The sequence below is a fragment of the Anabrus simplex genome, chromosome 1, assembly GCF_040414725.1.
Source record: "Anabrus simplex isolate iqAnaSimp1 chromosome 1, ASM4041472v1, whole genome shotgun sequence".
NCBI lineage: Eukaryota > Metazoa > Arthropoda > Insecta > Orthoptera > Tettigoniidae > Anabrus > Anabrus simplex.
The window spans coordinates 1,479,559,509-1,479,583,925 of NC_090265.1; the positions used below are offsets into that span (position 1 = coordinate 1,479,559,509).

The following is a 24,417-nucleotide window of genomic DNA, read 5'->3' on the forward strand; positions in this document are numbered from 1 at the left end:
ACAGAGGTGACTTGCTTCCATCTCAACAACAGACAATCCAATAGGACTCTGGAAGTCTACTTTGATGGTACGCAACTTACCCACAATAAGGAACCAACATATCTGGGAGTCACGCTAGACAGGACCCTGTCATTTAAATCACATCTTACAAAAACTGCTGCGAAACTGAGAACAAGAAACAACATCATACAAAAGCTTTGTGGAACCACGTCGGGATCATCCGCCACAACTCTGCGGACGTCTGCGTTGAGCTTGGTATATTCTGCGGCGGAGTACTGCGCACCAGTATGGTTGAACAGCTCGCATACTAACAAAGTTGATGTCCAACTAAATAGTACTATGCGCATTATTACAGGAACAATCAGGTCTACTCCACCATCTGGCTGCCTGTCCTAAGTTACATACCACCCCCTAACCTGCAAAGGAAAGTAGCTTTGATCAGAGAATACAACAAGATCGTAGCAAACCCTGGACTACCAGTACACTCTGATATCTCAGACCTCAAAATCAAACGACTTTGTTCGAGACATCCACCTCTTGCAGCAAGATCAGTCGCATCGGGTTCAACATCACCGATTCCTGGAGGGAAGAATGGATGCAAAATGCTCCAGCTACACGCCTGAAAATGCCATGCATCGATAAGACAGTTCCAGGGTTTGATCAACCTCGCAAGGTATGGTCAATGCTCAACCGACTCAGGACGGGACACGAAAGATGTGGGAATTCACTTTTTAAATGGCGAATGCTCTCCTCACCGCTATGCGACTGTGGTGCGTCACGACAAACTATTAAACACATCAGGGAGGAATGCAGCATCAGAGGATGTGGAGGGCCATATGAAGACTTCTTGATGGCAACCCCAAAATGTATTGAGTACATACAAGATCTAGATATTTGTTTGTAGTTTTGTTCATTGGTTATTGTTGTTCATTTGTAATAATGTATTTGTATCCCATACGATAAATAAATAATAAATATGAGTAAAGAAGTGGAATAAGAGATAAGGCTTTTTGCGGATGATATTATACTGTATAGAGTAATAAATAACTTACAAGATTGTGAGAAACTGCAAAACAACCTCGATGAAATGAAATGTCGTATGGCTTTTAGTGCCAGGATATCCCAGGATGGGTTCAGCTCGCCAGGTGCAGGTCTTTCTATTTGACACCCGTAGGTGACCTGCACGTCGTGATGAGGATGAAATGATGATGAAGACAACACATACACCCAGCCCGCGTGCCATTGGAATTAACCAATTAAGGTTAAAATCCCCAACCTGGCCGGGAATCGAACCCGGGACTTTCTGAGCCGAAGGCCAGTACGCTGACCGTTCAGCCAACGAGTCGGACAATGACCTCGATAGTGATGTGAGATGGACAGTATGTAATGTATGTATGTATGTATGTATGTATGTATGTATGTATGTATGTATGTATGTATGTTGGGTATTCAGCCCGAAGGCTGGTTTGATCCTCCACAGCTCCGCCAAAGGTTGTCATAATAGCCTAGGCGTCACTGAAGAGGCGTACTAGGGAAATGAGGAGTGAGGTAGTTTCCCGTTGCTTTCCTCACTGAGCCAGAAGTTGCTATTATATATCAGTCTGCCAAGCCCACTGAAATGCATACACCAACCGACCCTATGAGCAACATTTTCACACCATTCATAACAGGGACTGGCTGCATAAGGAATGGTATTACTAGCATCACTCATACCTCAGTCACTTTCATATTGTCAAAGCCAAGGTTGAGACGGAGACAGGTTAGTGAAAGTAACAAATTTATTATAGCCCATACCAGAAGACATAGTGCACTGTAAACACTACATCTCGCCAGCAAAGGCCTGCAATGATATGATGAATGATGATAAATGGGGTTAAAAGTCAGGTTGTGAGTTTCACAAATAGGAAATGTTCTCTCAGTTTTAATTACTGCATTGATGGGGTGAAAATTCTTTTTGGGGATCATTGTAAGTACCTAGGTATTAATATAAGGAAAGATTTTCAGTGGGGTAAATAAAGGGTACAGATCTCTACACATGATTATGGGGGTATTTAGGGGTTGTAGTAAGGAAGTAAATGAGAGGACACTTAAGACTCTAGTAAGACCCCAAGTAGAGTATGCACCGGGCGAGTTGGCCGTGCGCGTAGAGGCGCGCGGCTGTGAGCTTGCATCCGGGAGATAGTAGGTTCGAATCCCACTATCGGCAGCCCTGAAGATGGTTTTCCGTGGTTTCCCATTTTCACACCAGGCAAATGCTGGGGCTGTACCTTAATTAAGGCCACGGCCGCTTCCTTCCAACTCCTAGGCCTTTCCTATCCCATCGTCGCCATAAGACCTATCTGTGTCGGTGCGACGTAAAGCCCCTAGCAAAAAAAAAAAAAAAGTAGAGTATGCTTCCAGTGTATGGGACCCTCACCAGGATTACTCGATTCAAAAATCCAGAGAAAAAACAGCTTAATTTGTTCTGGGTGAGTAGCATTACAAAAATATTGTAAAGTTTGGGCTGGGAAGACTTGGGAGAAAGGAGACGAGCTGCTCGACTAAGTGGTATGTTCTGAGCTGTCAGTGGAAAGATGGCATGGAAAGACATTTTTAGATGAATAAGTTTGAGTGGTGTCTTTAAACGTAGGAAAGATCACAATATAAAGATAAAGTTGTAAATCAAGAGGACAAATCGGTGCAAATATTCATTTGTAGGAAGGGGAGTTAGGGATTGGAATAACTTACCACTTCACTTACAACCCCACCCTCCTGCATCCATTCAGTGTGGTTTGTGTGGACGTATGTTTTATGCCAGGATTGGTCTGTTTAGTCATCACTAGGGCCTGGATGTTTATGCAGTAATAGGTTAGAATCCAAACTTACTGAAGCGAGTAACAAGTAGAGTCTACCCGCACTGTGGTAGTGCTATGAGGTTTGCGTAATAATTAGGAGTTCGGCCCATTAGAACCCCTAGAATTTATGTTATTCCAACTACATTACGTTAGAGCGGGCTAGTCGACATTTCCTACTAATGGGCGGAAGCCCTAAAGTTTATGCAAACCACATAGCATTACCATCGTGCGGGTAGACTCTACTTATTAGTCGCTTCAGTAAGTTTGCATTCTAACCTACTACTCCATAAACATCCAGGCCCTAGTCATCACAAATACATCCATAAACTGAGTTGAACTGGTCAGTGTATGCTGAAAGAAGTTATATATACTTGGATAGAGTTACAGCCGACGATAACCACGTGAGATGTTCAATAAATTTCCAATTTCTTTGCAACCATTTAAGAAAAGGCTAGGAAAAATGGATAGGGAATCTGCCACCTGGATGACTGCCCTAAATGCAGATCAGTAATGATTGAATGATTGAAAAATTGAAAATAATTGATGCTGCCCACTCTTATCGGAAGATCTGCCACCAAGGGCTACACCAGGTTAGCAATAGTGACGCAAAATTAACTTATCATCAGTCACTCTGAGGGCAAGTTCAGTGTGAGATGACTGTACACACAGTCTAGGCAAGTCTTCCTTCCTCCCTATTTGCACTTTTGAAACTTGGCTACATTGTCTGTGTTCTGTCTTCACTTGACAAGTAGCCCTAAGTGTGTGTTTATGAAAAACCATTTCTTTATTAAAAGATGTTAAAATACAGTCTGTATAATTGTGTTGTTTGTTGAACAGCTGCACATATTGGTGTTGGTATCAGTGGACAAGAGGGAATGCAAGCTGTACTGGCATCAGACTATTCACTTGCCCAGTTCCGTTTTCTAGAACGACTTCTGTTGGTCCATGGTCGATGGTCATATTATCGTATGTGCAAGTTCCTTAGGTACTTCTTCTATAAAAACTTTGCCTTCACCTTGTGCCACTTCTGGTTTGCCTTCTTCTGTGGTTTTAGTGCTCAGGTAAGTGAAGTTTTAGAAATGTATACAAATAATCATTTTGTTTCTGAAACTCTTTATTTATTTATTTTTCCTTTAATGAGTTATTCTACAATCTGTGTACAAAAACTTGTGTAGTTAATGATGATTCTATACATTTCCTGTTATATATATTGCTGTTCTTTAAATACCATAAGGATTACCAGAAAGGAATGAAGCCATGCTGTTAATTTGAAAAAATATCTTTACTAGTGATAAGTCTTCAGGAGTATCATTCTTATTCATGTAATAGATACAGCATATCATATTTATTCAGTTACTAGCTGCAGTACCTGTCATTGATGGAACAATCATATAGAATGTGCAAAACTTTCTAACTATTTTCCACCAATATTCAGGCATGCTGTTTTACTTGGGATGCAGCAGTAATCCCATCTATTGGAGATGAGTGGCAGCAGAAGATACAAATCACATCTCAACAGTTGTTAATATAATGTTATTTTTGATCATTTTTATGAGCTTTGGATATTGTAATCCTCACATTTAGTTTTCTTCTGACTCTGGAATATTAGAGCATCTAATGTAAAGGCAGTCCTTCCTTCTTTCATGACACCCTCTTGTCTTATTTTTCAAGCGATTGTTTCTTTACGATTTTTTCTCATTTTAAAAAATCATCTTCAGATTTTTTCTTGTCGGACGGAGCAGTGACCATGCGGTTTTACTCCTTAAGACAATCATAACAAAAACCATCACTAGTTAATACTATTAACCCTTTCCGCTCGTGTGTCGACCTGAGGTCGACAGCCGTCACTCAGCGTTATAGCTCATGTGTTGACCCTGAGTCGACACAATGTTTCGCCGCTCGTTGCTAGGTTACCTGGAATGCCAGGTCTTTTGTACTTCGTTTCGTAAGTGCTGGTCCCTTCCGGAAACTGAAAGAAACCAAATAGGTGTGTTTTAGTTTCTCTTTGCGTGGCAAAATTGCTCCGTTTCCTTGGCAATGGAAAGCAGTCGCGTGAAGCAACATGGCGGCGCACAGTCTGACTGAAGCTGAGATTCTTGCGTCTATTTCGGCTGATTGTTTTTATAGTGACCATGAAAATGATGAAAATTTTGAATCTGGCAATGAAAGAGATATATCTATTAGTGATTCAAATGGCGATATTGATATCAGCATCGCAAGAAATCATGGAGGCGGCGATAGTATTTTGACTCGTCCCGGTCCCAGTGATACAGTGCTGACTTCAAACATACCTTGGAGATCGCGGAGAACGGATGATGCAGGATTACCCAAATGTCCTTACAGATTAGTCAGTGCATTCATAAATTGTGGCAATAGACTTAAAATAGAACTAGAGTACTGGTAGCTATTTTTACTGATCAGTTGATAACCTCTATTGTCCATGAGACAAACAAATTTGCCGAAATATAAATTACAGCAAAATACTCCACTTCTGAAGAGATCTATCTGGTTTTCTTGGAAAGCTGTGACATTAGAAGAGCTGAAGGCATTTATTGGTACAATTATCAACATGGGGATGAACAGTAAGGCAAAAATGCAGGATTAATTTAGTGCAGACTGGTTGGATAAACAAGCAGGGCTCCATCCAAGCATTTGCTTTGAACGCTTCCACACACTAAAGACATACCGTTAAGAAAGTGGAAAACATGATTTTATGTCATACATTCATTAATTTTGTACTTTCTTCCTGTATTATTGTTACAACCAGTACTTAACACCAGGTTTTAAAATATGAAGAATGCTGACAGAAATAAATGCGAGTTGGGAGAAATCAGGACGTACAAATAATTCGAGTGGAAAGGGTTAAACAATGTTTCCACGTTAACAATGCTTGGCGTTGTTAAGAACTAAGTAACAGAAGTCTACATTATATTATCATAGTCGGTACGGTAAAACTGTATAAGACGTAAATGATTGAACTTTTATTCTCTATAACTTTTGTTATGGTATGTAATACTTTTTGATAAGACCAATAACATAGGTATTTAAAAAATTTAATTTTAGCCACCTTCTCATAAACTACCTTCTCATAAACTACCATTTCATCCAGAGCGTGAATAAAAATGATTTATAACCTAGACTGTAGCACCTCATTCCCAAACTTTACATACTGATTTTCATTAAATTCTGTTCACCCATTTCCTTGTGGTTCGGCGTTGATATGAACTTAGCAACAAAAATAGAAATTCATGAATATCTCTGTTATGATAACCAGTACGGTAAAAATGTATAAAACATAAATGATCGGAAATATAATTCTATATAATTTTAGTTATGTAGTATTTATTGATAGGACCATTAATAACATAAAGATTTAATAATGTAATTTTAGGCCTTCCCCTAAACTACCATTTCACTCAGCGTGAATAAAATTATTTATAGCGTAGATTGTAGTGGCTCATCTCCCGACTTTACATACTGATTTTCATTAAATTCTCTTCAGCCATTTTCTTGTGATGCCCAGACAGACAGACAGACAGACAGACAGACAGACAGACAGACAGACAGACAGACAGACAGACAGATAGAAATGACAGAAAATTGAAAAGTGCATTTCCTTGTTATTGTGGACATGATCAATACAGAAATACTATTCTTTTTAAATTCTGCGCAATATACAAACAAAACTCTCACTTCATATATCTAGATGAATAAGGTGTTTGAAACTACCACGCAGCCAACTCTCTTGGTAGCCAACTATAACTTTTGTGGGTTATAAATCTAGAATATGTCAAAAGTACGGTATAAAGAAGTGTATTAGAGCTACTGGTCCAAGTTATTTATTGTATTCATAAGGTCCTAGTTATTTTCTAATTCATTATTGAAGATATTGTGTGCATGTATTTTTCATGAAATTTTGTACGTTTCTTTTCAGGGTCATGACAGCATCCTTTTTCTGTTATGATAAAATATATGAAGTGTAATTATTGCTAAAATGTTTTGTTATTTTCTAACAGTCTATATTTTCCTTCTTTAAAAAAACATATGATTTAGAGAACTTCTTGTGTTTATTGTTGAGGAATTTCTTGTTCCTGTAAACTTTCCTAATGTCTGTCCTTAATTGAAAGCAAGAAATGAGTTCCAAGATTCTATCTTTGATTCTGTAAGGCTTGTGTCTAGATTTTTATAGTTTTCACTACATTTTCTGATCAGTTGAAAAATTCCTTTTATACTAGTTTCATTCATCATCATCATCATCATCATCATCATCCAACTCCAGTCACCCAGGTGTTGTATACAAGCCCCATTCATCTCTTTCTGTCCATGAACAACTCTTCTCTTGTAACCTTCTTCCAATCTTGTTCTCTCTCCTAGACATCTTTCTCTACTAGAGCTGTCAATTTTTTTCTGAGTCTGCCAACTGGTCATTTTTTCCCTTTTACTTCCTCTTTCATATTCCCTTCTTGCAGTCCTACTGGCGCTCATCCTTTTTACAGGGTCAAACCAGTTCGGTCTTGCCTTCTGGATCTTTTGTAGTTGTGCCTGCTGTTGCCACCACCTCTCGGTTTTTTTTTTTTCCCCCCTGATCTTGTCTTTCCTGGTCTTCTGAATAATTTCTGCAGTTTGTAGTTTTGAGTTGTCTGGCCTTGTTAACATGGTAATTTCCAGGCTAAACATGAGGATGGGGTATCATCATCATTAGTGTTCTATGCTAGGGCAGGTCTTCACATGGCAGCTCTCTGTGCAATCCTGTCACCTGCTACCCTCTTCAATTTTCTCATGATTGACTTTTATCCTCATACTGTCAACCATCTGGTTCCTTCTTATTCTTATTCTTCTTCTTCTTCTTCTTCTTCTTTTTCTTCTTTTTCTTCTTCTTCTTCTTCTTCCATTCACCATTCCTTCCATAGCATCCATCAGTAAACAATCTCTTCTCATCCATTGTCCAAGCCAATTTTCTTTCCTCCTGATTGCCTTTAATATTTTTCTCTCTTTCCTCCCAATCTTCACAGCACCTCTTCATTTCTCACTTCCTTTATACCCATTTTATCCCCTCCATCCTCTTCCAAATCCACATCTCAAATGCTTCCAGTCTTCTTTCTCCCTCTTTCCTCAGTGTCCATGTCTCAGTTCCGTATAATTGCCATGCTCCAAATAAAGCACTTTGTCATTTTCTTCCTCAGATCTCTCTCCATGCACCCACAAAAAAGCCTCTTCTTACTGAATACCTCCTTGGCAATTGCGATACACGTTTTTACCTCCTGCTTGCATCTCATGCCTTCTGTTGTTATGCTTCCCAGATATTTGAAAGCACTTACTTGTTCTATTATATCTTCCTGTCCTAACTTTACAGCTGCCCTTACTTTTCTTGCACCTATCACCATACATTTTGTCTTTTTCTTATTGATTCTCATTCTGAATTCCTCACACGTCTTATTTAAATTTTCTATCATTCCAAGCATAGCCCTTTCACTCTCTGCCAATAACACCATATCATCAGCAAATCAAATACATTATATCTTCCTACCACCAACCTGCACTCCTCTTTTTTTTTCTTTTATACATTTCTGAATAATATGCCCGAAATACATGTTAAACAGTATTGGGGAGAGTCAACAGGTGCTTTACTCTTTCATCTCATTCACAATCTGCACTCATATTTTCTGTTGTAAGTATAGATTCTTAATCAGTCTTCTTTCCCTCCAGTCAGTTCCATTCTCCCTTAGAATGTCTATTAATTTATTCCACTGTACTCTATCAATGAAAACTATAAAAGTATAAATTTATCTTTCAATGTATCTCTCACCTTTATTTCTTAACAGTCCAATTGCATCTCTTGTTCCTTTCCCTCTTCTAAATCCATACCATTTGTCTATTTTCTTTCTATGGTGCACTGGTTGGAATATCATCTGTATTATCATCACTACTACACTGTCATGATTGATACTTGAACTGGAATCAAACACGTGTTATCTCTTTTGTGACTGTTGCTCATTTGCTTCAGCTTGGCCTGAACCCTGCACATTGAAGCCTCCAGTACTTGTTCCAGGTTAATTCCCGTCACTTACGAATTCCCCTTCGGCATAACTTACTTCACTAAGATCACTATCCTCCCCATAAATTCAAACATTTCGCTTATCATGGCCCATAAATCATCCTCCTCTAACGGTGGGGGCTGGTAATTCCTTTCAGACATTATAGCAGAAAAAAATGTAAGAAAAAGAATCGAATAGAACCCTGGTCTCTGCAGTTTGGAAGGAAATCATGAATTGTGCCTGTATTATGGAACACATGCATGTAATAATAAATGCTGTGTAACTTGCAGTAAACACACACTCCTGTTGTGAAGGAAGAACTCAAGACTGAGGATAATAAATTAGTCTGTTTAGTATAATAATCTCCAGAAATTCCTTCTGCAGCAATATTATTGCATCCAAGGGACGATAAGGTGATGAGCTCAGCTCGAGGCTATTATTTGAGTAAGTTATATTCTTTATGATGCAACTTGTGGATGACACACTGGTATTGGAAAAACATAGTTGAAAAAATTCACATCAGAGAGCAGGCTCATCCAAAATACACTGCTGAAGAAGAATTAAACCTCTGCAGGCAGGCAACTGAGAAAAAAATTATATAATTAGAATCGGTGGATACATCTGCATTCCCCCATTGAGCAAGCAACTTGTAGTCATGGATCTCACCGCATCACCTACCAAACGGGTTAATGGTAATATAACAATGTTAGATGTGAAGATGAAAAATGAACCACATAACTGGGTCGTTTTGATTTTTTTAAATGTAGAGAACAGTTATGCTGTAATAAAGATAGAAAAATGGATAAGACAGACTAAGATAACGGAAAATTTCTAAACCTAATGAATGTAATTAAAAACATATCCTATTATGACAGGAATGACCGATCGTGCCATCTCAGCTGTTACACAAATACTGAGCAACTTTTACAATAATATAAACAGTACCCAGGAAACTGGAACTATAAAATGATGATGATGATAAACATTTATTATATCCTCCTATTCAATATATTTTTCATCTGCTGAGATGGTTTCAACATGTTTCAACTCCATTTGAATCATCCTCAGTGGATTATTCTAGAATTAAAACATTATAAAGTATTACTGTAGAGCATTCATAGTTTTTAAAACTATCTATATAATTCTAATCTTTAAACTCCATATGGCATACTGGTAAAAGTGTAAGAATAAAAACAATGTTGTAAGTTACAGTCTCTTGTCTATGTGTAAAATGACATCTTAATATATGTTGTAATGTCCATCTTAAATTTCTTCTGTGGTCAAGGTTATGACCTCTTAAACATGTTGATCCTGTTGATTTGTTACAAAGGTGGGTTTGTAGTTAGTTGCTATGCTCTGACTGAACGGCAATCAGCAGTCGAGGACAAGAGTTCTAAACCAGCAGATCCCAGACGATTAAGTGGGCAACACACATATCATACAGAATCCATTTGACGGTTGCACTTATCAGAATTAATTGTTTTTTAGAGTATTTGATCAAGAAATTATTACAGAAACATTTCCTGTTTAGTAGCAATGCTCCAGAGTTCCTCAAAAGAGTAAATATGAAACTAATTTATCTGCCTCTAGTTATTCTATGTCTTAGTCCTGATGGGTTTACAGTTTATGTGAAGAAGCAAAAGCGATTGCATTTCAAACTATGGTAATGTGCTTGGTGTTATTTTTAAGTACAGCTCATCAAATGTATGTGTACAGTGTGAATCACCTATATCTACCACCATGAATATTTCTGAAAGGAGAGATACAGTTGATCTGCTGTTTTCACAGAATGGAAATACTGTACATACAGAGCCTCACAAATGTAGCCCTTAATGCAATTCCAACAATGCTTGGAAAGTGGTTTTCAAGCACCAAATTTTTTTAAAATGGAACAGTGCCTGTTAACACGGAGGAGACAAATGTAGAGGCACTTAGAATCACCATGGCTTTTGCTAGTGCAAACAGTTTATGATATATAATCACTTCCACGTGGGATTGTTGTCTGCTCCAGTTGACTGGCCACTACTAGGGTATGTGTGCTTGCTTCGTCCATATGTGTACATTTACCAGTTGTTTTCAAAATTATGGCCATTAGCCACAATGTGCTTCCACTTTTTCATGCAAAGATTTCTACACATGATGTAGCATTTCAGAAGAAATGTCCATACAGGCTGTTGATGTAGTCAATATATTCTTTTAGACAACATCCTTTAGCTGTTCCCACAGAAAAAAGTCTAAAAGTGTCAATTTGGAAGAACTAACCAGCCAGCTTACAGGTCCAGCGACCAGGAACCATTTTTTCAAGGCAAGCTGAACTAAATCTTGCACTATTAGTGTACATACAGAAGAGAAAGTTTGCTCACTTGCTCACCTGTTTCAGCAGTTCTGCCAACTAGCCAATCACATTATTGTGCTCTGTAATGCAAGATGCTATGGGGAGAAGTTATTCTTATTCAGCATGCAAGGAAATTTGCTTACCAATGTAATATACACACACACACACACATACCCACAAAAACACATTCCAAGATGTTAAATTCAGCTCTAGACACAGAGAAAATAAAAAAAATACAGCATGCATAAGTTCACCAGACAAAAAATTAGTCACCCTAGTGCACACGCACAGATGGATTGTTAAGTCTTTACAAATGGTACAGCGAATGATTCCCGTGCTCAACGGCACGCGCACTGCCTCTACGTGAGCATACGGTAAGGCAGTAGCAATTAGTGAGACATTTATTTTTCAAGCAGACTCTGTACGTCAACGTTGGTATATGTAAGAATGTGATAGTGGCAAAAAGGGGTAATCGTCTTTGGCCCTGACCATGGCCATACGATGCATGAAGTTGCTGGATTTATTGGTGTTTCACAGCAGACTGTTCAACATGTCTACAGGCATTGGTGTACTACATGGCCACGAAATATGATGTCAGAATTTTGGTAGGAAAAAGATCCTGACTGAGAGGGACCAGAGACGCGTTTCACGGCTTTTGAATCAAAATCGCTTATTGCTTCCAAACCCAACAGTCAATATAGCAAGAGAACATTGCAAGGGAAACGGCATGCAATGAACATTTGGAGTCGGTTACCTCGCAAGAGGCCATTGCTCACACAGGCACATAAAGCTGCACGTCTTCAATGGGCTAGAAATCATCGAACGTGGACAGAAGCTGACTGGTGGAATGCAATGTGGTCTGACAAATCATGTTTCTGCGTGTATTACAATGCTGCATGTCGTCAAGTGCACTGAACGCCAAATTAAGCATTTCATCCTGGATGTGTACAAGGTCAGGTTCAAGCCGGAAGTGGGTCTGTGAAGTTTTAGGAGTGTTTTTCATATCATGGATTGGGCCCGTTCACTGAGGTGACCACTAACATGAACCAGAATGTTTATTTAAACATGCTAGTGATACCCGGATTTTTCAAGATAACAACAGCAAAGTTCATAGGGCTGGACGCGTATGCGACTGGTTTTATGAACACTCCCCCACCCATTTACATCTAGATTGGTCTGCAAAATTCACCTAACTTGAGACCCATTGAAAATCTGTGGGACATCTTGGAACAGTGGGTAAAACGCTGAAATCAGCATCCCCACAATTTGGTGGAGTTGCGCAATCATATCCTCTGCATGTGACTTTACCTGGATGCGACTTACCTGCACAACTTTGTCAACTCGCTTCCTAACCAAATCCAAGCGGTTATCAAGTCCTGAGGCGGAGTTACATGGTATTAAATGATGCTTGTAATGATTTTTCCAGGGGAGACTAATTTTTGTCTGTTTGCTTATCTCCACAATAAACAGGGACGGGCCTACAAGTGCAAACAATTTTTTACATAACAGGGAAACAATTTTTTTTTTTTCTTCCAAAATGTAGAGTTTTAATGGGTTTTAAATGTTCCTGTAAGTCTAAATTACCTTTTACAATCAAACCCAGCGAAGGTGTTGAGGAAACATTTTCAGCTATTCATTTCACTACATGAACTTCTGCTCCAGTCCCACTTCTACTCCCACTGTGTAGATAAATGATTGTATACCCACTGTATTACTGTGGATTCATTCTCAATACTCACTCTCACCAAAAAATAGTCATTAATTTTTATCCTGTTCCTCATCCTTAAGATCCATAACAGCTATCTCAGTCTGAATTGAAGAGCACTACGCTGACAATTCAGCTAAGGAGTGACTAAATCTCAATCTCGTAAGTTCCGTCTCTTTGCCATTAATCACAAATTTATCAGTCTTAATAATGTACCTGTCATGAAAAATAAACATCACACACTCAAGAGATTCTGACCTTCCAGAGAATAGCATTTGCCCATTTCAAAAACATGCTACTCTTTTCTCTTTACTTTCTTATTTCCCTTGTAACCAGATGTACAGCTCATTAAAACACAACACCGAGCTCGATAGCTGCAGTCGCTTAAGTGCGGCCAGTATCCAGTAATCGGGAGATAGTGGGTTCGAGCCCCACTGTCAGCAGCCCTGAAGATGGTTATCCGTGGTTTCCCATTTTCACACCAGGCAAATGCCGGGGCTGTACCTTAATTAAGGCCACGGCCGCTTCCTTCCAATTCCTAGACCTTTCCTATCCCATCGTCGCCATAAAACCTACCTGTGTCGGTGCGACTTAAAGCAAATAGCATTAAAACACAAGACATGTCTCTGTCACAGCAATAAGAATGTACTCACAGAATACAGAAACTCATTAAAATGCTGTGCTAACAACGAAAAAGCAAACTATACAAAATAATCATTATTGCTGCAAAAGCAGCATTCCTAGTGTTGTCAACGTGAGTGATAACTAAATCTAGACTTGTTGAAAAATCTGGAGGGTTTTCAGTTGTGAGCTGGTGTTTGTAACATATTTAGCTGTTCAATATTCATTAACAATACAACAGTGACCATCAGATTTCCTTTATTTTATTCACTGTGAGGTCTGAATCATTATTTTCAATCCAGGGAATGTCACATTAACATTAAAATTAGAGCTGTCAATTTCAGCAATTAATCGAACCAATTAACCGAAAATCCGATTAACCGATCGATGTGCTTTAGCTGATTGATTGAACTGATTAAACTGTTTGGTGAAGGAATTCATTTTATTTTTTTATTAATTAATACAACTTCCCCATAAGGAGGCTGCCACTAGGACAAAGACTACAAGATGTCTTTCATGCCATTGGTAAATTTGCTAGAATGTGCCAGATAGAAACAACAACAATCACAAGGCTCAGAAATAAATTTGGAACATAGCATGATGTACAGCTCTTCAGATGCTTTATAGATTATTGTGGAGTATGGTTATTGAACCTCGTATTGCGACGATAGCGATGTCGTGAAGTTGTGTCTGGTTGAGACCAAGAGACTCGTGGCACAAAACTTGTGTATTGTATTGTTGTTTGCCATTTGGTGTGCAAGCCTCAGCTATTGTAGGCCTCTGATTGACTGGTCATTAAAGTAAGCTGATGTTCATATCTTTCCTTCAGAAAGGTAAAAGCAATCATACCTCCTTAATTACTTTCTACTAAAACGAAGCTTATGACACTATTGGAAAATAAATACTGGTCAGGCTATTGTAGTATATCGTGGATCTTTACGAAACACAGTCTGCAGTCTGGCGGGATAATGGATAGATGTGGGGAAGGTACTTGAAGATACTGTCATTAAGAAATTTCCAGGAAATTCCAGGTAATGTGCAAAGGGACAGATACCAATTGCTGGAAAGACACAGCACACAATGTGACAACTTAACCCTCAGTTCATGTGCGTGTGCATTTGCCGGCCCCGCGGTGTAGAGGTAGCATGCCTGTCCCTTAAGCGGAGGCTACGGGTTTGATTCCCGGCCAGGTCAGGGACTTTTACCTGGATCTGAGGGCTGGTTTGAGGTCCACTCAGCCTACATGATTACTATTGAGGAGCTATCTGATGGTGAGGTAGCGGCTCCGGTCTAGAAAGCCAAGAATAACAGCCGAGATGATTCGTCGTGCTGACCATATGACACCTTGTAATCTGCAGGCCTTCGGGCTGAATAGCGGTCGCTTGGTAGGCCATGGCTATTCAGGGCTGTTGCGCCATGGGGTTTGGTTTTTGTGTGTGTTTGTTATTCAGAATTCTCATTCAGTGTTTGAGAACTTCAGTTACAAACATGGCTTACGAACCAATGTGAGGAAATCCGGACTTAAAAACAAAACGATTGTTGTAAGGTGACAGACAGAAAAACAGTATTTTGTAAAATATGCGGAAAATTGTTCAGTTATACAGGAAGTACATATAGTCTTGAATATCGTCTTAAACATATTCATCCCTTCCAAAGTGTATCTGAATCTATCAATGTCACTACCACTCCTCAGTCAAAGTTGAAGCACATAATGGTGAAGCCTGTGTGCTCTAATACGGAAACTGAAATTACGAATAAACTAATGAAGTGGATTTCGCAGGATAGTAGGCCACATAGTACTTTCCGTGGCACTGAAGAGGTTTTACGGGAAGCTCATCTCTCATGTACCATCTTCCCTTTACAGACACGGTAACTAAATAAATTAATTAATAAATTCATTCATTAATTCATTATAAATAAATAAATAAATACATAAATAAATAAATAAATAAATAAATAAAAGAGATGACAAGTTGTATGACGTAGAAAGATCAAAATTATTAGAATTGAAACAAGCAGAATGTATTAATTTCAGGGGGGATTTTTGGTCTTCCATATCTAACCGTAACTACTTGGGGGTTACAGCTCACCAGATTGATTCAAATGGGGAATATTGCAATTCAACATAACACGTTAAACATGTTTGAGAAAACCACAATGCTGCTAACTGCACAGAAAAATTTGAAAATTTAGTTCGTGAATGGGATTTGGAAGACAAAATTGTTGCTGTTTTCGCTGATAATGCAAGAAATATTGTTCTAGGAGTTGAGTGAGCAAAGTACGACAATTTTCAGTGTGTAGCCCACAGTGTACAATTAAGTTTAAATAAAACTATCAAGGATATTGTGCAAACCCGATTAAAATTTGATTAACATATCAGATGTAAGGCTTTTCAGGCGTTTGCTCTATTAACCAGCGTTTCGTCTTAGGTCTGACACTAGACTCGTCAGAGTGGGATGTATCAGACCCTACCCACTGACGCTGGGTGTATGCAGGTGAACTTATCAGAAGCCTATTTATGAGGCACAGTCTGATAACTGCATACGGGAGATAAATCTCCACAATGGAATTATTGCCCGCCTAGCAATTCCGAATGGAAAATTCTAAATTCCCATGGAGGGAATTAGATATTTTTCACCAATAGAGCATGTCAAAAATATATCAGATGTAAGGCTTTTCAGGCGTTTGCTCTATTAACCAGCGTTTCGTCTTAGGTCTGACACTAGACTCGTCAGAGTGGGATGTGTCAGACCCTACCCACTGACGCTGACGCCTTACATCTCGCCTGGTCATCAGGAACTCTGAAAAGTGGTGGCAAAAGGGGCTCTGGTTAAGACGCAGCAGGTCCAAAATGGGTAAAAAAAAAAAAAGTAAATAAATGCAATGTAAATTTTAATCTTATACCAGTTGTATAGTATCATTTGAAGTAATTCCACATACTGTATATCAGTTGACTATATTTGTAAGTAGTACAGGAGATATTATAAGTAGAATTTTGTTAACAATATAAATTTATTAAGGATGAGCTGTGTGTTTAATAGAAAAAATTGTTAGCGTAAATTGTATAATATTGTATTATTGGAAAATTTTCTTCTGTTGTTAATTTAATATTTAGTGCTTGACACATCATTTGCAAATAAAGAGAATTTGATTTGATTTGATTTGATTTGATTTGATTTGATTTGATTTGATTTGATTTGATTTGATTTGATTTGATTTGATTTGATTTGATTTGATTTGATTTGATTTGATTTGATTTGATTTGATTTGATTTGATTTGATTTGATTTGATTTGATTTGATTTGATTTGATTTGATTTGATTTGATTTGATTTGATTTGATTTGATTTGATTTGATTTGAATTGAATTGAATTGATTTTGTTAAAACCAGGACTAGTCCAAAAATAGGACATGTTGCCATTCTGCATGCCACTGCATGTATTTATGAGCCATTTGTAGCCTGAGACATAGGTAGTCCAGGCTCAAAGGCATTAGCTGCAGGGGAGTGCATGCTACTGGTCCTCCCTGAAGCAGACGTCAGACGTGGAAGCAGACAGTGGCCCATCTGTTACAGTTCTCGACCATTGTGCAACACTTCTGATGAAGCTGTATGATCCTGTCACTGCCATGTGAATGAGATGTTTGTCATTCCATGGTGTCATCACACTTTGTGATCCACTACTAGGTTTTTGATGCATTTGTTTCTTTTCTTTCCATTGCTTCCACACTTGCATCACTGTTATGGCAGTATGTCCCATCTGAACAGCAATGCTGCAGTATGAAAAGCCACCTTCATGCAAGCCAGTCATTTCTCCCTATTCAAACTTTTTTTTTTTTTAATGTGCCTGTTTAGCATGATGAGGCATAGTGACTCTTGTAGAAAGGTTTATAGCCTGTTGACCCTGATATGTTGTACTTATTGCTTGGCTCCTCAAGAGCCCTCTATTTAATATGCCTCACATGACAGTCCATGAGGCAATGCTGAACACATGAGTGCAAAATCACATGCTTGTTACACCCTGCTTTGAATTTACTGTAAGTTTCACATGCTTTCCAGCTTCCTCCATTGTGTTGCAATTTTCATAAACCTGAGTGTATTTCAACATTTTAGTGGATATGGATAATGACACAACATGAATGAAACAGCTCCTTTCTTGAATTAACTAAAATTGAATGTTTTTTAAGGCATGTGTTAGTGAGCATATCTGTACTTTTCTTTCTAGACGGTGTTTGACCCAATGTTTATCTCTGTCTACAATCTGTTTTACACATCTCTGCCAGTTTTGGCTCTTGGTATCTTCGATCAAGATGTAAATGACCGGTACAGCATTATGTACCCAAAGCTGTATACTCCTGGGCATTCAAACTTGCTTTTCAACAAGAAGGAGTTTCTCAGGAGTGCTTTGCATGGCTTCTTTACATCTTGCGTGTTGTTTCTCATCCCATATGGTATGTACCTCACTCAATATTTGTTCTATTTGATCGTTATTTTTTTACTGATTAGTTGAAAATGATATCTATAATTAATTCATTAACAGTTGTTTTTGTGGAAATGTTATTCCAGTGTATGTGTTGCTATCTATTAAAATCTATAATTATTAGGAAAAATGCAATTTCTTCTCTTTATTAGAATGGATAATAAAATACATAGCCTTGAGGAATATACTTTCTTTTCTTTATTACAATGGATAATAAAATACATAGCCTTGAGGAATATACTTTTAATTGTGGTAACAAACTGGAACTGTCGCGTTACATTTCTTAAAGATGAATATTGATTTTTCTCTTGTTTTTATAGAGAAAAGTTTTTCTTTCTAGCTTACATAAAGTAACTGGAATGTTTTGTAGATGTAAAAAAAAGGTGTTTGACAGGGTATTAAGGGAAATTATGTAGACCATACTGAGGGATTATGATATAAAGGAGATAAATAATCAGATTCCAGTGAGAATTGATGGTAGAATGAGTTTTTGGTTCAAAATATTGAGAAGAGTGGAACATGACTAATCTTTTACCATTATCGCTGAAACATGTAATGTAATCATTTACTGAAATATAGAAATTGACACAATGGGATTCACATAAGCAGAATATACTAATGATCGCAGACATTTGAAAATTTTTAGGTCTATTTGTTAAGAAACTTGAACAGAAATATTAGGCAAAGTTTCATTGATGCAAGTGAAAGATTGGAAGTAACAGGTATGAAAGTAGAGAGAATGATTACTGTTATGAGCAGGTGAGCACTTTAAATGAGGAGCTAAAGACCAAATTTACAAAAAACATACTAGATGAAACTATGTCAAAGAAATGCCTACGATAGTGGGATCATTTCATGCAAACAGAGGAAAGCCAGGTTATAGAATCAGCTTCTAGGAGACGCAGACGTGATACAGATAAGGCATGACCATTGATAACTCAAAAACTTGTGGTTGCATATCCTTTTAAATACACAACTTTGATTAATGCATATTGCTGCATGTTAGACAAATTCTTTCCTATCACTGCGTGACTGTCGGTGAGATAATTGAATTGCTTGAGTATGCAGTTTTTGTTGCGAGCAGTTGTTGTCATGATGAAGACATTGATTTGGCTCGCACTTTCTACAAATAAATTCGTAAGTAGTTGGGACATGTGGAACAGATCATCCAGAATATGAGTGTATTGTAAGAATATTCCATGGAAGAGCTAAGAGATGAGTATAGTTGTGTTCGGTAGACTAAAAAGCTTTTAAATTACATTTAACTGAGTCGACACTGGAAAGTATGGCTTTCTACTTAATAGAATAACCTCATGTAAGTACTTCCAAAAACTGAGCACTTGTACGGGGCCCAGATTCCTACGAGAGAGTATCAATCTTGAGACAGCAATCTCCAAAACTCAACCCCAATCGCTTCTGTGTTGTTGTGAGAGACAGGTCACACAGTAGCTCACACAAGTCTTAACTGCAGTCGCACAGATTGAGATTCCTCTGTACACTTCATAGGGTTATTGAAGAGTTCTATTTCTGCTCACAGCTTCTGAAAATCTTGTAATCAGCAGTCAGAGTCAGATATCAACCGCTCAATATGTTCGATGTAATTATCAAACACAACTTCCTCTTCTCTGAATAGTTTTTCACAACATGGAAAATGGACTTCATTTTTAGTTATTGTAGACTTAAAGAGGCACAACTTTTTCTTAAAATCATCAACACATCCCATAAATTGAATGCTTTTTCCCCTGAAGCTGCAAATTCACAACAATCAGATATTGGATAATATCCGTTAGAAACGCTGTCCTGTTGAAAGTTAATATCTCTGAGCTTACGTTGAGGATCAACTGAGCTAGCAACATGCTCTTGTAGGAAGGCAAGTATTTTATGTCTGAGCTCACAAAATCTTATTAAACATTTTTCCTGGCTACTACCCAACCAGATGGTCTGAAGATATTTGAGTGCCAGGTGGCCAGTGTTACAAGTTCCTCAGCCGTATTGCTGTACTTTTGTGACTGGTTCAATACTTTTCATACTACACAGCCTGTTGAGCTCATGAGGCAGAGTGAATTCTGTTCCATCTCTAATCATTCGACCCCCATCTAGTGGCAAGGATAGGAATTGTGCTGCCTACCGAAGTTTGTCACACTTCACACTCCTTTGGAGCAATGATTAATGACCGACAGATGAACTGAAATGAAATGATACTGGAGAGTGGTGGTGCAATGAAAGATGATGGGGGGAAAAAACAGAGAACCTGGAGAGAAAACTGCCCCGCCTCCACTTTTTCGAGCACAAATCTTGCATATTGTGACTGGGATTTGAACCACGGAACCCAGCGGTGAGAGGCCAGTGCATTACCGCCTGAACCACAGAGACTGTACTGTTCCATCTTGAAGTCCAGAATTAAAATCCTTGAAAAGGCCGCGATTTAAACTGGGGCAGGTGAAATGCAGTCATGCTACCCCTATACCAAAGTGCTAGCTCAATGCCCTCTAATCTATAAAAATTTAGTATCTGGGGTAACAAGCTTGAAGTGCTTTCCGTTGACAAGTGACTTACTGTAGAAATATTTTTATCACACTTTTTGTGAGTCTAATAAAAAATTTTGGAGAAGTAACCTCCTTATTATTATTATTTTTTTTTTTTTTTTCATTAAGGGAGTTTACTTTGGTAAAATCTGTGTCCTTATAACTGTAACAGTTAAAAGTTTCATGACAACTCTGTTATATTCTCTTGAGAAGAACTTACCACCATTGGCAGCCCTGAAGATGGTTTTCTGTGGTTTCCCATTTTTATACCTTAATTAAGATCACAGCCACTACCTTCCCAATCCTAACCCTTTCCCATCCTTGCATTGCCAGAAATCTTTGATGTATTAGTGAGACATTAAACCACTAGCAAAAAAAAATAAAAATAAAATGCTTCTATTGGCCATAGTACTGTACAATATACTTCCTTACCAGTCTGCCTTAAATCAGTCAGTATAGTGAATCCTCTCTGGCCTTGAATTTGGGGTAACTGGACCTGAATTCATCCAGTTATCACTTGAGTCCTCAAGTCGCTGTAATTACTTTCTTGAAGGCATTCAGGGTTATCATTTTTATGTCCTCAAACATCTGAACAAATTATGAATTTATGTTACTGTGTAGTATAAAAATGAATTTACTTCTATATAGCTTACTTCACTGTTTTGTTTTCAGGTACATATAAAGATGGAGTATCTCCGAAAGGACATGTATTGTCAGATCATATGCTACTGGGAAGTGTTGTTGCAACAATACTGGTTGTAGTTGTTACTGCTCAGGTCAGTATGTTTTGAAATTTCAGATTCATTCTAAACATGAGATATCAATAACATTATATCTCGACTCTGTTAACTCACTGATACAACATATCTCAGGAAGAAGAAAACTACATACCTATCCTATTTACTTTTTTTTTGTAGGCATGTTTCTTTAATGAGAACACTAAGTAGTGTATAAGATTTTTAGGTCTATTTGTTAAGAAACTTCAACAGAAATATGAGGCAGAGTTTCATGGATGAAAGTGAAAGTTTGGAAGTAACAGGTATGAAAGTAGAGAGAATAATTACTGTTATGTGCAGGTGGGCACTCTAAATGAGGAGCTAAAGACCAAAGTTACAAAAAATTTGGTTTCTTTAATGAGATCACTAAGTAGTATGTATGTATGTATGTATGTATGTATGTATGTATGACTGAATGAATAAATAGCATACTCTCTTCTTCCATTCACAGATGGCCACTGACTGGGGAAAGAGTATTTATTCATTTATTGTAATCATAATTACCGTATTTACCCGAATAATACCTGCCGTCGAAGAATGCCCGCACCCTCATTTTAGGAAGGCTCATTTTGAAAAAAAAATGAAATGAACTGAAATTCCTTCCATCGAAAGAGTAACGTAGGCATAAACAAACATTTCGTATCACTCAGCGAGGTCCACATGGTCTTTACACAAATATGAACATGTAAATTTATGGATATAACTGCTTTGCCTAAGATGATGAAAATACATTAGCACTGCTATAAAATATATTTTCCATGAAAATGAGCAAGTGGGCCTACTTCCGTGACAGGTATTTCATTAATCTGAACTTGCAAAAGGCTCGATTCCCTGTAGATGGGAAGATTCGTTGTCTCTTGCATCACTAGAATCCTCTCCTAAATTACTTACAAGTTCGTCACACTCCACGTCTAAAATACTTCTCACTCGTGATCTCTTTTTACTGGACAGTAACACGAACAGTGGTGGATAATTCTTTTAGTGCAATGTAAACACTTGAAATAGATACACCAGCGAAATCTGATGTTAGTTTTGCGATACGGTAAAACCTTGTTAATTCGAAGTCTTTGTAATACAGAAATCGGACTTTCAATTACGTGATTTCGAATTAACAGCCATCTTGTAATTCAGAAATACCAGCCCTCACCAGTTTTTGTGGATTCTGCTTTTCCGCGTACTGCCTGCTACGTGATATTGTGGCATTCCTTAAAACGCTGAATACAAAAGAATTACAATTTCACTCTATTTTCAACTATGAAACACACTATAGACACACCGAAGTGAGTGAAAGTGCGGAAAGCTACCCCTGCACATTCCGGAAGATGCATTCTATTGTGACGCAGAGAAATTTTGAATTTAAATTACTCTGTAAAATACGGTACTATTTAAAAAAATGTAAAGTCAGTTTAGAATTAAAAGTTTGAATTGTTTTTCATTTAAGTATGACATATGGGGACAGTTTTCTTCTATCTACATTTGCACAAAGCACAACTGTACACTCAGCATCGAAAACTAGGTGAGCCAGGAACGCGTTGGCAACCTTGACGCAAATAAAACCCGCACCCCAATTTCGTGCCTCAAATTTTTTTAAAAATATGCGGGGATTATTCTCATAAATACGGTAATACATGTAAGATCTTTTATAACACCAAATCAAACCAAACCCCATGGCGCAACAGTCCCGAAGAACCATGGCCTACCAAGCGACTGCTGCTCAGCACAAAGGCCTACATATTACGAGGTGTCGCGTTGTCAGCACAACGAATCCTCTCGGCCATTATTCTTGGCGTTCTAGACCGGGGCCGCCATCTCACCATCATATAGCTCCTCAGTTTTAATCACGTATACAGAGTGGACCTCAAACCACCCCTCAGATACACGTAAAAATCCCTGACCCTGCTGGGAATCAAACCCGGGGCCTCCAGGTAAGAGGCAGGCACGCTACCCCTACACCGAGGGACCGGCGTTCTATAATACAGAATATTAAATATAATTTAACTTTAAAATGTTATAAAATGATTTGAGTATATCTTACTAATATACTGTATATCCCATAACTTTTTGGATGTATCTTTAATGATTTGATAAACTTAACCTTTGAGGTATTTTCTAGACTTCAACTAAGTCATAGTGTCTAGGTTACTTTCACATTTATATCCTTACTACTAGTTTTCTGTTTTCACATTCTTTAGATTTCTTTTCCCACATTCCTCTCATAATATAACATAGGTTTTGCTGTTTTCACTGTTGTCTTCAATTCTGTGTTTGATAGCTCAACAAGAGTGTAAAGTTGTTCATTTTTTATTTTACCTTTCTCATTCCCATCTGCATTATATTTCTTGGTTGTTTACAGTCTTTTAGTAGGTAAGCCACTTCCCTATTTTTGTTACATAAAATGAGGGGCCGAAGACCTTCGATGTTAGGCCCCTTAAAACAACAAGCATTATCATCATCGTTACATAAACTGCATTGATTCTTCTTTTATTTTTTGGTGGCTTTATTCTTATATACTGTACTCCCATCACCCACCAAATTATCCCTCTCATTTCCCTTTTTGGTAACATTTCAGTCCTTATTGCTATATTTTTTCTTATTTTACAAAATTCTACAAGTATTCTCTTGCTGTTACATTCTGGCCTTGTTTGTATTTATTTGTCTTTCACTCTGAAGTACCATCTTACACAATTCTGTATCATCCCTTGATAAATGTTTTTCCTAGTGGATATACCTTTCCTATGTCATCTAGTAAATTCTTCAATAGTTTTCTGTACTCTCAAACTGCACTGGTGTCCAAGCTTGTTACCATCACCTACTACAGAATGCAATTTTTGTTTCTAGAACCACTACCTTCCAATATTATTTTAATGCTTTTGTTACTTCCGGCTTTTTCTTCCTGCATTCTTCATTGTACCACCCACTATTTCTTAGCAGCCTTATCCCCTGCACATGGATCTTCTGTCCTGCTATCAGTGTAGTATTTTCTATAAGCTGTATTGTTCCATCTATTTGGTAATTTTCAATCGCAAGTGTTATTTCTATCTTCATAATTTTCAGACTTTCCCCTTGAAATCTTTACTAAGGTCTTTTCTCCATCTATATTTGGTCACT

The 24,417-nt window shown here is 37.9% G+C and overlaps 1 protein-coding gene across 4 annotated transcripts in view; it reads left to right on the forward strand.

Moving 5' to 3' along the window:
* The window catches only part of ATP8B (ATPase phospholipid transporting 8B), a 940,482-nt gene that overhangs the window by 846,681 nt on the left and 69,384 nt on the right, over positions 1 to 24,417 (forward strand). For all 4 annotated transcript variants that reach the window (XM_067137969.2, XM_067137971.2, XM_067137970.2 and 1 more), the window contains 3 exons: positions 3,672 to 3,895; positions 17,754 to 17,979; positions 21,206 to 21,309. In XM_067137969.2, coding sequence (XP_066994070.1) covers positions 3,672 to 3,895; positions 17,754 to 17,979; positions 21,206 to 21,309 — 554 coding nt within the window. The remainder of the gene's footprint in view (positions 1 to 3,671; positions 3,896 to 17,753; positions 17,980 to 21,205; positions 21,310 to 24,417) is intronic.